The sequence below is a fragment of the Abramis brama genome (assembly GCF_963993115.1).
Source record: "Abramis brama genome assembly, chromosome: 5".
Taxonomy (NCBI): Eukaryota; Metazoa; Chordata; class Actinopteri; order Cypriniformes; family Leuciscidae; genus Abramis; species Abramis brama.
The window spans coordinates 20,132,878-20,149,073 of NC_139967.1; the positions used below are offsets into that span (position 1 = coordinate 20,132,878).

General features: G+C 40.1%; 1 protein-coding gene across 1 annotated transcript; it reads left to right on the forward strand.

Moving 5' to 3' along the window:
* Positions 1-304: 304 nt before the first annotated feature.
* LOC311083408 (myosin heavy chain, fast skeletal muscle-like) lies at positions 305-12,771 on the forward strand. The gene is made up of 41 exons (XM_084114893.1): positions 305-362; positions 517-553; positions 1,081-1,299; positions 1,402-1,545; positions 1,630-1,786; positions 1,887-1,914; positions 2,085-2,199; positions 2,354-2,446; positions 2,560-2,623; positions 2,717-2,815; positions 2,897-3,000; positions 3,090-3,228; positions 3,380-3,498; positions 3,595-3,744; positions 3,829-3,999; positions 4,087-4,387; positions 4,488-4,552; positions 4,643-4,730; positions 4,821-4,938; positions 5,033-5,156; positions 5,261-5,397; positions 5,503-5,758; positions 6,660-6,902; positions 7,008-7,184; positions 7,275-7,420; positions 7,505-7,595; positions 7,679-8,068; positions 8,144-8,270; positions 8,474-8,592; positions 8,763-8,959; positions 9,046-9,229; positions 9,323-9,488; positions 9,572-9,696; positions 9,799-10,107; positions 10,229-10,432; positions 11,422-11,547; positions 11,627-11,797; positions 11,903-12,007; positions 12,097-12,192; positions 12,309-12,440; positions 12,582-12,771. The coding sequence occupies exons 3-41, from the start codon at positions 1,093-1,095 to the stop codon at positions 12,594-12,596; spliced, it is 5,802 nt and encodes a 1,933-aa protein (XP_083971019.1). The 5' UTR covers positions 305-362; positions 517-553; positions 1,081-1,092; the 3' UTR covers positions 12,597-12,771.
* The last annotated feature ends 3,425 nt before the right edge of the window (positions 12,772-16,196 follow it).

Sequence of the window (16,196 nt, forward strand, 5' to 3'; positions counted from 1 at the left end):
TTCCCCACACATTAAAATTAAAAATGAAATATTTATGAAGTATAAATGTAAAAAGATATTTAAAAATATGTAAATTAAAAAATATATATATGATTATGACTAATGACTATCATGTAATTTATTCAAAATACGGACACATTATCAAACTATTGCATTGTCAAACGTATGTGATACCTATAACTGATGTGTAAAATGATGTCATATCTGTAGAAGACTGAGAATAGGTGTAGCTTCTTACCATAAATTAGGACTCTAAAGCTTATCCATTTATAGCCTCTGCTTAGTGTGCAAATTGACCTCAATATAAGTTTTGAGGAGAGCACAGCCAGTCTCATAGGAGCCTAGAGGAGTTCCTGCTTGTGGTAAGAAGCTGAAATACTTTGCATTTGATGTTGTTATTAGTAAGAGGTCATACTAAGTGAATTGATATGACATAAAAGTCTTTAAATTTATAATTTATAATAATAATTACCATATATGCCTAAATGTAGTTTTTTTTTAACTGAACCTTTACAGGGTGTTAAAATTTCATCTGGTCTTCAAGAGGAGGAAGGTAGGTGGTAGCAACACACTACATTACTGCATTAAAAAGACGTGGTTTAATATTTGCATGTTTTCAGATGCACGTAGACTCTAGTTTATCATAGATGTGCTGTTTTTTTTTGTGATAAATTACTTACGAATTTTATACTTGTCTATTGCCAGATTTTAAGTGGGACTCTTGACACTTTTTATAAATATGGACACTGTGGTACATAACTAATATAACGTGGTACATAACTGAAACAAAAAACAAGTGTTGAAAAAGTTTAGTTTCATTTGTTAATGCAGTTTTTTATGTATTATAATATATCAACAAAATGCATATTGTGACAGATGATTTAATTAGAGACGCCATAAATTAAGGATTATTGTGTTCACACTTTTTACATTTGAATAGGCCTTTTCACTTTAATATTCTATAAAGACCTTAACTACATGAGACCCTCTATAAATACTGTTTGTGGACAGTATTTTTGATTATCAATACTTATTTTATTGATTCAAAAAGCATATCAATGTTTCTTATCCAAATTTTAGTAAGCCGCCACCATGAGTACAGACGCTGAGATGGCCGTTTATGGCAAGGCTGCCATTTACCTTCGTAAGCCTGAGAAAGAGAGAATCGAGGCTCAGAGCAAACCATTTGATGCCAAGACTGCCTGCTATGTGGCTGATGCCAAAGAGTTGTACCTCAAGGGAACAATCAAGAGCAAAGAGGGTGGCAAAGCCACAGTTATTTTGCTTGACACTAAGGAGGCGAGTTTTTAATTTTGAATTTCTACTTAATGTAGATGCTCATTAAATTACTTATTACATTGTTTTCTTTTATATCTAATATCTAATTTATCAAATTTAAAGGAGAGAACAGTAAAGGAGGATGACGTCTACCCAATGAACCCCCCCAAGTATGACAAGATTGAGGACATGGCCATGATGACCCATCTCAATGAAGCCTCTGTGCTGTATAACCTCAAAGAGCGTTATGCTGCATGGATGATCTACGTAAGTTCTGAAACAACATAAAAAAGCATTTAAGTTAATTTTGTCTGTGTTGTTGCAATCTGACCACATCTCTGCTCATTTCAGACCTACTCTGGACTCTTCTGTGCAACTGTGAACCCCTACAAGTGGCTACCAGTGTATGATGCAGAAGTGGTGTCTGCCTACAGAGGCAAAAAGCGTATGGAGGCCCCACCCCACATCTTCTCTGTCTCTGACAACGCATATCAGTTCATGCTGACTGGTAAGACATGGAATTGAATTCTATAGAATTCATTAAGTTGAATTTGATGATGTTAATATATGAAATATTTATCGGATATTTTACACATTACAATCAACAGATAGAGAAAACCAGTCTGTCCTGATTACGTAAGTATTTTCATTTAATCTCAGACCATGACAAAAATTAAAGTATAATGTAAATGGCAAATCTATATGGAGATATTTACAAAACAGAACTTAAGAATGAACTTCTAAATATACTTTGAAAGTCTACATGTCTTTTAAACTTCTGTTTTCTATAATCTCTCATAAACCAGTGGAGAATCTGGTGCTGGAAAGACTGTGAACACCAAACGTGTCATCCAGTACTTTGCCACAGTTGCAGTGGCAGGTGGTGAAAAGAAGAAAGATCCCACTCCTGGCAAAATGCAGGTATGAGATATAAAACTACATACATTTTATTTTGAATGATGGTGATTTACACTCATCTCACATGATATGTGAATTTGTGAAGTGCCTATAAATAGTGTTTAGTCATTAAATAGAAAATAAATGAAAATAACTGAAAACCCTTCAAACATCACAGGGCTCTCTTGAGGACCAGATCATTGCTGCCAACCCTCTGCTTGAGGCTTATGGTAATGCCAAGACTGTGAGAAATGACAACTCCTCTCGTTTTGTAAGTAAACCACTTTTTATTTACAACATAGTTAGTCAATTGTGTTGGATTTTTCTATACAGAGTTTTATATAAAGAGATTATTTATGTATTGTGGCATTTTGTTTCAAAAAGGGTAAATTTATCAGAATTCACTTCGGCACCACTGGAAAACTGGCTAGTGCTGACATTGAGACATGTAGGTGGACACAATTTCATTGATCCATCCTGAACATTTGTCTTGATCTGTCACTCTTCAGATGATTGTGACTCAAGTACATTGTCTCAACAGATCTGCTGGAGAAGTCTAGAGTAACATTCCAGCTTCCAGATGAGAGAGGCTACCACATCTTCTACCAGATGATGACCAACCATAAGCCTGAGCTGCTTGGTAGGTGCACACATTACATTCAGTTTTAAATGCCAGATAATATTGTAAGACACTGTTTCAAAAAATCTGTGTATTTTACAGAAATGACACTAATCACCAGCAACCCCTATGACTACCCTATGTGCAGTCAGGGTCAGATCACAGTGGCCAGCATTGATGATAAAGAGGAGCTGGTTGCTACTGATGTGAGTCATTGCTATTTGAATATTGACATATTGTATGCTTATATATGGCAGAAAAGATCCTAGAGTGCATTCTTCTCTGTAATTTTCAGACTGCTATTGACATTCTGGGCTTTACTAATGAGGAGAAAATGGGGATCTACAAGTTCACTGGAGCTGTGCTTCATCATGGCAACATGAAGTTCAAGCAGAAGCAGCGTGAGGAGCAGGCTGAGCCTGATGGCACAGAGGGTGAGACTAAATTGTACTAATGTGTGTCATAACATGCAGTGCTTTGAATGGAGAGATCCTTATTTCTATTTTCACAAAGAAAAGGGTGGTTTTCATTTAGTTTTCAAGGCAAGAAAAGGGATGGATTTTTGTGCAACTTTTTTAATTGCAGAGGCTGACAAAGTTGCCTATCTTCTGGGTTTGAACTCTGCTGATATGCTGAAAGCTTTGTGCTACCCCAGAGTCAAGGTCGGAAATGAGTTTGTGACCAAAGGCCAGACCGTGCCACAGGTATAATAACATTTCCAGCATGCCATGTGTTTAACCTCAAATTCTGGCTAATTACTGCAGAAGCAGAATAAAATATCCACTCTATTCTACTTACAGGTGTACAACTCTGTTAGCGCCTTGGCCAAATCTATCTATGAGAGGATGTTCTTGTGGATGGTCGTTCGTATCAACCAGATGTTGGACACAAAACAACAAAGAAACTTCTTCATTGGTGTGCTGGATATTGCTGGCTTTGAGATCTTTGATGTAAGAATGATTCTTTTATCTCTTTTTTAATGGAACATTGAGTGATATTCAGAAGTCAGTAAATGGTTCTGTTTCTTCCTCCAGTACAACAGCATGGAGCAGCTGTGTATCAACTTCACCAATGAGAAACTGCAACAGTTTTTCAACCACCACATGTTTGTGCTGGAGCAAGAGGAGTACAAGAAGGAGGGCATTGTTTGGGAGTTCATTGACTTCGGCATGGACTTGGCTGCTTGCATTGAGCTCATTGAGAAGGTTTTTACTGGTTTATGAACTTATTAATTTCCAATTTCTATGCTTGAAATCTTAAAATTGTAATACTTAACATTCTTTTATAAACAGCCCATGGGTATCTTCTCCATCCTTGAAGAGGAGTGCATGTTCCCCAAGGCTTCAGACACTTCTTTCAAGAACAAGTTATATGATCAGCATCTTGGCAAGAGCAATGCTTTCCAGAAACCAAAGCCTGTCAAAGGCAAGGCTGAAGCCCACTTCTCCCTGGTTCACTACGCTGGAACTGTGGACTACAACATTTCTGGCTGGTTGGACAAGAACAAGGATCCACTGAATGAGTCTGCTGTGCAGCTGTACCAGAAGTCTTCTGTCAAACTGCTGGCTACTCTCTACCCACCTGTTGTTGAGGGTAAAGAAAAAAATCTATTTAACCAAACTTTGATTTAGCTTTGCACTTTCTTTCTTGTTTTTGCATTTATACATGTTCTTTTGTATATTTATCTCAATAGAGACTGGTAAAAAAGGAGGCAAGAAGAAGGGTGGTTCCATGCAGACTGTTTCCTCCCAGTTCAGGGTATGAATAGAGATGACATCACAGCAATATTTCTGTATTTGAAGAAAAAGAGAAATACAAAGCATGGTAACCCTTTTCTATTCTTCACAGGAGAACTTGGGCAAACTCATGACCAACTTGAGGAGCACTCACCCTCACTTTGTGCGTTGCCTGATTCCCAATGAGTCCAAGACTCCAGGTAAAGTATTAAAAAGTTTACAGATATTCTGCCACTCAATTTATATAATGAAATGAATTTACCAAGTTAATGGTGTAAACTTTGTTATAGGTCTCATGGAGAACTTCCTGGTTATCCACCAGCTGAGGTGCAACGGTGTATTGGAGGGTATCAGAATCTGCAGAAAGGGCTTTCCCAGCAGAATCCTCTATGGTGACTTCAAACAGAGGTATAAATGACAAAATATGAAAATACAATTTCCTGTTGGAGACTCTTTATTAGAAGATATAAATCATTTTGATAAATCTTCCCATCTTCCATAGATACAAGGTGCTGAATGCCAGTGTTATCCCAGAGGGACAGTTTATGGATAACAAGAAGGCCAGTGAGAAACTCCTGGGATCCATCGACGTTAATCATGACGAGTACAGATTTGGAACCACAAAGGTTCATATTTAGCTTTACAAATTTCATAGATTCGGTGATCATGGTCATTTAGCTTATACAGGTTAAATCAATATTTTCTGATTTACTGTTTTACATAAATTCAGGTGTTCTTCAAAGCTGGTCTTCTGGGTGTTCTTGAGGAGATGCGTGATGAGAAATTGGCTACTCTGGTCACAATGACTCAGGCTCTCTGCCGTGGTTACCTGATGAGGAGGGAATTTGTGAAGATGATGGAAAGGAGGTGAGTATTGTAATTAGTAAAGATTACATCAACAATAACTGTGGAAACAAATTATAATTTATATAATTATAATGATTATGGCATTTAATGATGAATTTTTCACAGGGAGTCCATTTACACCATCCAATACAACATCCGTTCATTCATGAATGTCAAACACTGGCCATGGATGAAGGTTTACTACAAGGTTAAGCCTCTACTGAAGAGTGCCGAAACTGAGAAAGAGCTGGCAACCATGAAAGAGGACTTTGTAAAATGCAAAGAAGATCTTGCCAAGGCTGAAGCCAAAAAGAAGGAACTTGAAGAGAAGATGGTAGCACTGCTGCAAGAGAAAAATGATCTACAGCTACAAGTAGCATCTGTGAGTATTTTTTGAGATGCACCGATAATAAATTTCTCTGCTGATACCGATAGCTGATTATTCAGAATGATATCGGCTGATGCCAATAATTAGATTTTTCTTAAGGAAAAAAAATCTCTCCCAAATAATGCTGCAAACAATACAGGGAACCTTCTCATTTGGTACACTATAATATTATCATTTTAAATGAACAACAGCGCTATTATATTCAACTGCTATTTATATCCAGATATAATAGGCTATTTACACTCAAATAAAAGCTGAAATGTTTGTACAACTCAGTTATAAGGTAGTTTTCATAAACACTTCATGGCGAATTTATTCTAACATATAATTAACAGTAAATAAGCTATTCTCTAGAGTTTTTATAGCTAACTAACAAACTGTGAGTGACAACTTGATAACTTTCCTGAGGTAAATGTAACATTAAGTGATATTGTTCACAAGCTGTTTTATTGACGTCTTTCCGCGATTGAAACACAGATTGAGTGATTATGAGTCATGATACGGATTTTGGTAAGTTGTATACTGTATCTTTCATATATATATATGAAATCAGAATACCTTCTGAGATTCATGCATGTTTTTCGAGATATATTAAAGTGAAAGAATATACTTATTTGGTCTATTATTGGACGGGAGGAGCTACAAATAATGTTTGATGTAGGGAAAAAACTTAGATCTGGCAACCCTGGCTTGACCTACGGGTGATTCATAGCGTCAAATAAAGCCTACATTAACATCACTATTTTTTTTGAACTGTTAAAGCGTTATTGTCGCGTTAACTTGCCCTAAATTTAACACAAGAGAGATTTTCTTCACACACAGTATGAGTTGCAGTCTGACACGTTAAAATGAGCAATGTGGTTTCCAATGATATAGCAACCTATTTTCTTAACAGGAATCTGAGAATCTCTCAGATGCTGAGGAGAGGTGTGAGGGTCTGATCAAAAGCAAAATCCAGCTTGAAGCTAAACTCAAAGAGACAACTGAGAGACTGGAGGATGAGGAAGAAATCAATGCTGAACTGACAGCCAAGAAGAGGAAACTGGAGGATGAGTGCTCTGAGCTGAAGAAAGACATTGATGACCTGGAGCTCACCTTGGCTAAAGTGGAGAAGGAGAAACATGCCACTGAGAATAAGGTTGGAGATTGAGTTGGTTTAAGATTAGATTTAATCTCTGTTTTATGTGTTGATATAGAAAATGAAGTGTAAAATATAAGCTTATTTGGAACAAAAATCACACAGGTGAAGAACTTGACAGAAGAAATGGCAGCTCAGGATGAGAGCATTGCCAAGCTTACGAAGGAGAAGAAAGCCCTCCAAGAGTCACATCAGCAGACACTGGATGATCTTCAGGCCGAGGAGGACAAAGTCAACACCCTGACCAAATCCAAGACAAAGCTTGAGCAGCAAGTTGATGATGTGAGTTGATAATGTAAACATGTTATTAATTAATCAAATTAGCTTTGTTTTTTTTGCTGTGAACATTTTTTATTTATCATTGTCCTGTAGCTTGAGGGTTCCCTTGAACAAGAGAAGAAGCTCCGCATGGACCTGGAGAGAGCCAAGAGAAAGCTTGAAGGAGACCTGAAATTAGCCCAAGAGTCCATCATGGACCTGGAGAATGACAAGCAGCAATCAGAGGAGAAAATAAAAAAGTAATTAAAGCATAAAATCTTTGAAAACATTATTGTTAAGTTTTGTTTTTGTTTTGCAAACCACTTATTGTTGAACACCCACAGGAAAGACTTTGAAACAAGCCAGCTGCTTAGCAAGATAGAAGATGAACAATCTCTGGGTGCTCAACTCCAAAAGAAGATCAAGGAGCTTCAGGTATTTTGAGATTTTTTCAACATTACGATCAATATAATTAAATGCTGAACAATAAAAATCAAATTAACTACTTTCCACCATAGGCCCGCATTGAGGAACTTGAGGAAGAGATTGAGGCTGAGCGCGCTGCTCGTGCCAAGGTTGAGAAGCAGAGAGCTGATCTCTCCAGGGAACTTGAGGAGATCAGTGAGAGGCTTGAGGAGGCTGGAGGAGCCACTGCTGCTCAGATTGAGATGAATAAAAAGCGTGAAGCTGAATTCCAGAAGCTGCGTCGTGATCTTGAAGAGTCCACCCTCCAGCATGAAGCTACTGCTGCTGCCCTCCGCAAGAAGCAGGCAGACAGTGTGGCCGAGCTGGGAGAGCAAATCGACAACCTGCAGCGTGTCAAGCAGAAGCTTGAGAAAGAGAAGAGCGAATTCAAAATGGAGATTGACGATCTTTCCAGCAACATGGAAGCTGTTGCCAAAGGAAAAGTAGGACATTTTATGTTTAAAGAATACATAACATGTTGAAGTTTTTCAATTATCTAATGACTTTTGTATTTGCAGGCTAATCTTGAGAAGATGTGCCGCACACTTGAGGACCAACTTAGTGAAATAAAATCCAAGAATGATGAGAATATTCGCCAGTTAAATGACCTCAGTGCTCAAAGAGCAAGACTTCAAACTGAAAATGGTAACTAATGACAATCATGAATAAATTTAATAGTATTCCAACAGTAACTGAGTGTGGTGTATTAAGATTATATATAGCACTGAATTTCTGACAGTCTTATCAGAAGAAAACACACTTATTTACATTTTGCTTTCAAAGAGTTTATTTTGATAGTAACTGATAGAGACAGCACAATCTGACACAGTGAATTTAAATCTATACAGGTGAGTTTGGCCGTCAGCTGGAGGAGAAGGAGGCTCTGGTTTCTCAGCTCACTAGAGGCAAACAAGCTTTCACTCAGCAAATCGAGGAGCTTAAGAGGCATATTGAAGAGGAGATTAAGGTAATATAGCATAATGAAAACAAACACATAATTTCCACTTTCTACACAACAAAGCTAATATAATGCAATAAAGCTAATATCACATTTTGTATTGCTAATTAGTAAGTTGCTTTGGATAAAAGTGTCTGCTAAATGAATTAATGTAAATATTATGTGACTTTGTCCTTTAGGCTAAGAACGCACTGGCCCATGCTGTGCAATCTGCCCGTCATGACTGCGACCTGCTCCGTGAGCAGTTTGAGGAAGAGCAGGAGGCAAAGGCTGAGCTGCAGCGGGGAATGTCAAAGGCCAACAGTGAGGTTGCTCAGTGGAGAACCAAATATGAAACTGATGCCATCCAGCGCACTGAGGAGCTTGAAGAGTCCAAGTATGAACATCAAAAGAAGTGATATGTGTTAATAATTTGTGCAATTGCATGCATCTTCTGACTAAATGTTACAAAAAATATAACAGAAAGAAGCTGGCTCAGCGTCTGCAAGAGGCAGAGGAACAAGTTGAGGCAGTAAACTCTAAATGTGCATCTCTGGAGAAGACCAAACAGAGACTCCAGGGTGAGGTGGAGGACCTCATGATTGATGTGGAGAGAGCCAATGCTTTGGCTGCTAACCTTGACAAGAAGCAGAGAAACTTTGACAAGGTACAATCAATTTCTCTTTGAAAAGCATGGCCAGAATGGGCTTTGTTTAACATGTTTCATATGAAACCTGACCCTGAAATATCTGGACCAAAGGTCCTGGCAGAATGGAAGCAGAAATATGAGGAAGGTCAGGCAGAGCTGGAAGGTGCCCAGAAAGAGGCTCGTTCACTCAGCACTGAACTGTTCAAGATGAAGAACTCCTATGAGGAGAGTATGGATCAGCTGGAGACCCTAAAGAGAGAGAACAAGAATCTGCAGCGTAAGATTTAATGTCTTACGGTGTTAAATCTGTAGTGATTCACAATATATTTATGTTGATAATATTTTCTTTATATCTTGTAGAGGAGATTTCAGATCTGACAGAGCAGTTAGGTGAGACTGGTAAGAGCATCCATGAACTGGAAAAGGCCAAGAAGACAGTGGAGACTGAGAAGTCAGAGATTCAGACTGCCCTGGAAGAGGCCGAAGTGAGTATCTGGAGATTAATATGTCATTCTTGCTCAAACCATTTTACTGTGTTGTTAAATATTATTTTAATTCTGAAATTACGTTGTTTTTATATTTCATAGGGCACCCTGGAGCATGAGGAGTCCAAGATTCTTCGTGTCCAGCTTGAGCTAAATCAGGTCAAAAGTGAGATTGACAGGAAGCTTGCAGAGAAGGATGAGGAGATGGAGCAGATCAAGAGGAACAGCCAGAGAGTCATTGAATCCATGCAGGGCACTCTGGACTCTGAAGTCAGGAGCAGGAATGATGCCCTGAGAATCAAGAAGAAGATGGAGGGAGACCTTAATGAGATGGAGATTCAGCTGAGTCACGCCAATCGCCAGGCTGCTGAGGCCCAGAAACAGCTCAGGAACGTTCAGGGACAACTCAAGGTATTTGACTTCTGTTCGACTTTGGAATGTAGTAATATGTTTGTGTAATCTAACTTTTGTTAGGTTAAGGTCACCAGAAAGCACACTGAAAGCTTATTTCTAAAGCTATTGTTATGTTCAGGATGCCCAACTGCACCTTGATGATGCCCAGAGAGGACAGGAAGACATGAAGGAGCAGGTGGCCATGGTGGAGCGCAGAAACACTCTGATGCAGTCTGAGATTGAGGAGCTGAGAGCTGCTCTGGAGCAGACAGAGAGAGGCCGCAAAGTGGCTGAACAAGAGCTGGTGGACGCCAGTGAGCGTGTTGGGCTGCTGCACTCTCAGGTAAGGGCATTTTGTTTCTTATAATTAGGGATGCATTGATCGATCAGCCGCAGTTCGGTATCGGCTGATAGTCTATCTGTAGTCACTAAATTTGGCCGATTTCACAAACCGATCGCAATTTATTGACATAATACCATAAAAATGGCAAACAGTAATGTTGTAAACATGTAAACAGAATACAGATGGGGCTTTTGTGCCACGTTTTGTTTTGCAACTTCACGAAACATCACTAAAACATAATTAATCACACATCTTTATTGAGAACAGGCTGTCTCGATTCAAATGAGCCCACACAACATAACATGATGCGTAGCTCTTAAGAAAATCCTCATGGAGTAACATGACATGCTGCTTGGCTAAAGCTATAGGACTTCCAGGATCTGATCGTGTCGCGATAATGACGCAGTTTTTCCAATGTCATTTGAAAGTTAAAAAAATGTAAACTGGATCTTGGGTATGGTAGCTGAAACAACGCTGGAAGATCATCATTCATCATTCGGGATCTTATTGCTTGTTACTTATTCTATGTTATTGTAAATATTTTTATGCTTTGTGGCATTTACACATGTAAGTAGTTCTTATGTTCAGTAAAACACTCAGATCACTTGTTTGGAGAGGTTTTTGGACTTTTTATAAAAGGCTACCATGGTTCTAAATGCCATAACTTTTGATTGCTTTGAGATTTCAACACAGAATTTGGATCAGATGCAGTTGACATGATTGTGAACAAGCTCAAACTTGATTTCATGACATGTCATGTATACTTTCTAATAATCATCATGTCAAGCTTGAAAAAGTATGCCACTTAGATGTGAAAAAATTAAAAATGCCTTTCAGGGTGTAAGGAGTCAACAGAGAGTTTACATTTTATGTAAAACCTGAATGATCAGGACCGGCTGCAAAAATCCTGATCGGAGAATCCCTACTTACAATGAAGGAAATTGAGAGCATCTTTCAAAATGGTTAAACTATTGCTTTTAATTTTGTAGAACACAAGTCTCCTGAACACCAAGAAGAAGCTTGAGGCTGACCTTGTTCAGGTCCAGAGTGAAGTTGATGACACTGTACAGGAAGCCAGAAATGCAGAGGAGAAAGCCAAGAAGGCCATCACTGATGTGAGCAACAGTAGCTGCCAAATGTTTCAAAATATGTTTCCATACTTATATCTAATGACTTTCTGTATTAATGCAAAAGGCTGCAATGATGGCAGAAGAGCTGAAGAAGGAGCAGGACACCAGTTCTCACCTTGAGAGGATGAAGAAGAATCTGGAGGTCACAGTGAAGGACCTGCAGCACCGTCTGGATGAGGCTGAGAGTCTGGCCATGAAAGGAGGAAAGAAACAACTCCAGAAGTTGGAGAGCAGGGTGAGAACTTTTAAGGGATCACAACAAACATAATTTTAAAATTAAAGCATCATCTCAGGTTCCCAATGACTACACTGGTACTTGAATTTTTATGTGCTATCAAAGGTCCGTGAGCTTGAGGCTGAAGTTGAAGCTGAGCAGAGACGTGGAGCTGATGCTGTTAAAGGTGTCCGCAAATATGAGAGGAGAGTGAAAGAGCTCTCTTATCAGGTATGACCATGTCTGACTAAATCCATTGAGTCATTCATATATGCATTTATAGTCAAATATTTAGAATAAATCTATGAAATTGTTTTTAGACTGAGGAGGACAAGAAGAACATCAACAGACTTCAGGATCTGGTTGATAAGCTGCAGCTGAAGGTCAAAGTCTACAAGAGGCAGTCTGAGGAGGCGGTATGTATATATTTTTGCACATTGATTATTAATTAATTAGTGATTTATTTACTGGTGAGATATCACTGCTGCTCCACAGCTTAGTTAACAAGCATAGTAAAAATTTTACTCTTTAGGAGGAGCAAGCCAACACTCACCTGTCCAAGTTGAGGAAGGTGCAGCATGAGCTTGAGGAGGCTGAGGAGCGTGCTGACATTTCTGAGTCTCAGGTCAACAAGCTCAGAGCCAAGAGCCGTGATGCTGGAAAGGTCAGTTGCATAATTTCAGAGTCTGTACTCAGTAGAATCGTTCTCACATTTACAGAGTAGAAACATATGTAGTATTCAGCTTATTCTTGAAAATGTACTGATTATTTACATGACTTATGAATGTGCTTCATTTTGTTTTAGGCCAAAGAAGAGTGAAATCCTCAAACCCAAAGGGAGCCTCTACTGAAGTCATATAATATGATTGTTCTGTAGAATTACTTTTAAAATTATTTTTGAAATAAATCTGTCCTTACCATGTGCAAACATTTGTTTTGGAGTGATCTTTAGAGGAATGTTACTCACAAATAAATAAAAAAATAATGAATTGATCAAAATAATGACATTATCACTTAAGTACTGAAATTTTTATTTTTTACATTTAATTTTACTGAAGTTATAAAAGTACATAATAGCTTTGTCAGGAATAACACGATATCTTCCGAACATTCACTTTTTCACTTAATATTGAAAGAAATATAGAACACCTTTTTCATTTAAAAAAAAAAAGATTTTGGCTTGATATTTCATTTTTATGTTCTGGGGTTGAAAACAATCAGCTTGAATATTCATCTCTACATTTGAGCGGGAATGAAACGCCCATTTTTCCGCTGATTGGTCAACCAGACATCAAACCGTGCGGTCAGTTGTTCATCAGTTCCTCTCTATGGTTCCTCTCAACAGAATAATTAGTCCTCCTCCGCTGCAACAGCTGTTCGGATTCTTAACACGTTTATTTCAACTACATTTCATCTCTTTCTCATCAAACAACCAGACTTGCGATGGCTTAACACAAACTGTACTGGGGCAGAGTTAGGGCTTCACAGGTCCACCCACAACTACCCCCAGCCTACTGTGATGCAGAGTCAGAGACGTTCGGATCCATTTGCAGTATTTTATTAAGAATGGTCAAACAGGCAATGGTCAGAGTACAGCGTAGACAATAGCGAAGGGAATCCAAGAACATAAACAATACCAGGCAGAGGTCGAGGCAGGCAGCAATATCCAGAATCATAAACGGTAACAGGCAATAGGTCAGGGCAGGCAGCAGACAAGGTAACGGGAGTCGATGAACAGTCACAGGTCAATACACGGAGAATCAATAACAGGGAATAAACGCTTGGTAATGTTAGCCGGGGCAGAACAAGACTTCGCAATGTCTGAGAGTCAGAAGGCAGTTTATATGGAGAGGAGAATTGGGAACACCTGTGCGGGTGATTAGACCTAGGTACGGGGCTTATGGGAAATGAAGTTCAATACTCCGGTGAAGGTGTTCTTTGATGAATGGAGAGAGCCACAGAGGTGCGATCTATGACAGAGCCCCCCTCCTGCGAGCGGCTCCTGAAGCGAGGGCCAGTGCGACGCCGAGGTCTTCCACGGGGTCTGGGGGCAGGTCTCGTAGGGTGGTTTTGATGAAACTCGGTGGTAAGTGCGGGATCCAGTATGTCCTGTGATCTCACCCAGGATCTTTCCTCTGGACCATACCCCTCCCAGTCGATCAGGTACTGTAACTCCCTGCCTCGGCGTCTGGAGTCGAGAATCTCCTTTACTCGGTAAGCCTCCTCGCCCTCGATGATGATTGGAGGGGAGCTCTCCTCCGCAGCCTCATCCTGGTCCCTCTCTCCACTCGGAACACCGGCAGGTTTGAGCAAAGAAACATGAAAAGTGGGAGATATGCGATAAGTGGGAGGTAAACTTAGTGAGAGAGTGCAAACAGTCCTCCTGACAGGCTTTGGACCATTGGGTTATCTGCTTCTCGGTCCATGAAATCGTGGGATTGTGCTTCTCCAGCCAGGGCAAACCGAGAATGATGGGATGTCGTGGGGATTCAATGGTGAACAGTTGAATGAGTTCAGAATGAAGTGTACTTGTACATAAGGTGATTTCTTGAGAGATGTAATGGATCTTGCCGGTACCCAAAGGGCGTCCGTCTAACGCTGCCACTGCCACCCGAGATTCACATGGAAGAAGAGAAAGGCAATGAGTTTTAGCGAAGGTCAGATCAATGAAATTTCCAGCGGCTCCAGAATCTATTAAAGCGGTAGTATTAACTATTTCATTGTCAAAACGCAGAGTAACCGCTAGTTCAAAGGGTTTAGAAGAGCAGAGATGAGAACTCACCGCAGCAGAATCTCGGGAGATTGGTCGATTAGTACAGGTCGCCCTCATGTGGCCGGATTGTCCACAGTACAAGCATAGACGATTGCGCAATCTTCTCTCTCTCTCCTCTGGCGTAAGGCGAGTGTAGCCAACCTGCATGGGTTCAGATTCTTGGTTAGTGGATGGATGTTCATTGATTCGGTGCATTTGGGGCACTCGCCGAGCTCGCATCAGGTTGTCAAGACGAATGGCCAGATCCATAAGCTGGTTAAGTGATTTCCCCTCATCCCGACATGCCAGTTCCCCCTGCAGATTAGCATTGAGACCCTTGCGATACAGTAACTTCAGTGGATCATCCTTCCACCCAGTTTGTGCTGCTAGAGTGCGGAACGAGAGGGTGTAATCTGCGGCCGATGATCCGCCCTGACGTAGAGACAGTAGGAGTTCGCCCGGCTCTTCTCCCCCAGCGGGATGTTCGAACACCTCTATAAACTGCTGAAGAAAACTGTCATACGAAGGAAATGATAGTTGACCACCCTGCCATAGCGCCGTCGCCCACTCCAGAGCCCTTCCAGTCAGCAATGAGCAGATGAATGAAACTCGACTGTCGTCAGTCTGGTAAAACTGTGGTTGCTGATTGATGAATATAGAGCATTGCAACAGAAATCCTTTACACAGTGCAGATGAACCATCAAACTTATCAGGGAGGGACAGTCGAGGATTACTGGATGGGATACTCACAGTCTGGGTTGGCTGAACCGGAGCGACCACTGCCGGAGATGATGCGGCGGCTTGTGTGGTGAGTGTTTGCATGGATCTTACAAGCTCCTCTGTAAGTGCGGTTAACTTGACGAGTTGTTGCTGGTGGGCAGCCAGCACAGATGCTTGAGATGTTACTTCAGTGGTCAAATGATACATAGCTGCTGGATCCTGTGGTGGTGAAGTCTTCTGTGATGCAGAGTCAGAGACGTTCGGATCCATTTGCAGTATTTTATTAAGAATGGTCAAACAGGCAATGGTCAGAGTACAGCGTAGACAATAGTGAAGGGAATCCAAGAACATAAACAATACCAGGCAGAGGTCGAGGCAGGCAGCAATATCCAGAATCATAAACGGTAACAGGCAATAGGTCAGGGCAGGCAGCAGACAAGGTAACGGGAGTCGATGAACAGTCACAGGTCAATACACGGAGAATCAATAACAGGGAATAAACGCTTGGTAATGTTAGCCGGGGCAGAACAAGACTTCGCAATGTCTGAGAGTCAGAAGGCAGTTATATATGGAGAGGAGAATTGGGAACACCTGTGCGGGTGATTAGACCTAGGTACGGGGCTTATGGGAAATGAAGTTCAATACTCCGGTGAAGGTGTTCTTTGATGAATGGAGAGAGCCACAGAGGTGCGATCTATGACACCTACAACTTTGGCACACCACCTGTTTTATTTTCATTAAAAAAAAAAAAAAATTCTCCCAGTTTTTTTTATTGATTATAAACACAAATAAGAGTGTAAACAGTGACAAAAAGTATAGATAAACACAGTGTGTACCAATATTAATAATCAAAACAAAAACAGAAAAAAACTAAAACCACAGTCAGAATAAAAAGTCATTTTTTCAAGCTGTTTATGACGTAATACAACCATCAGAAACCAAATCTTA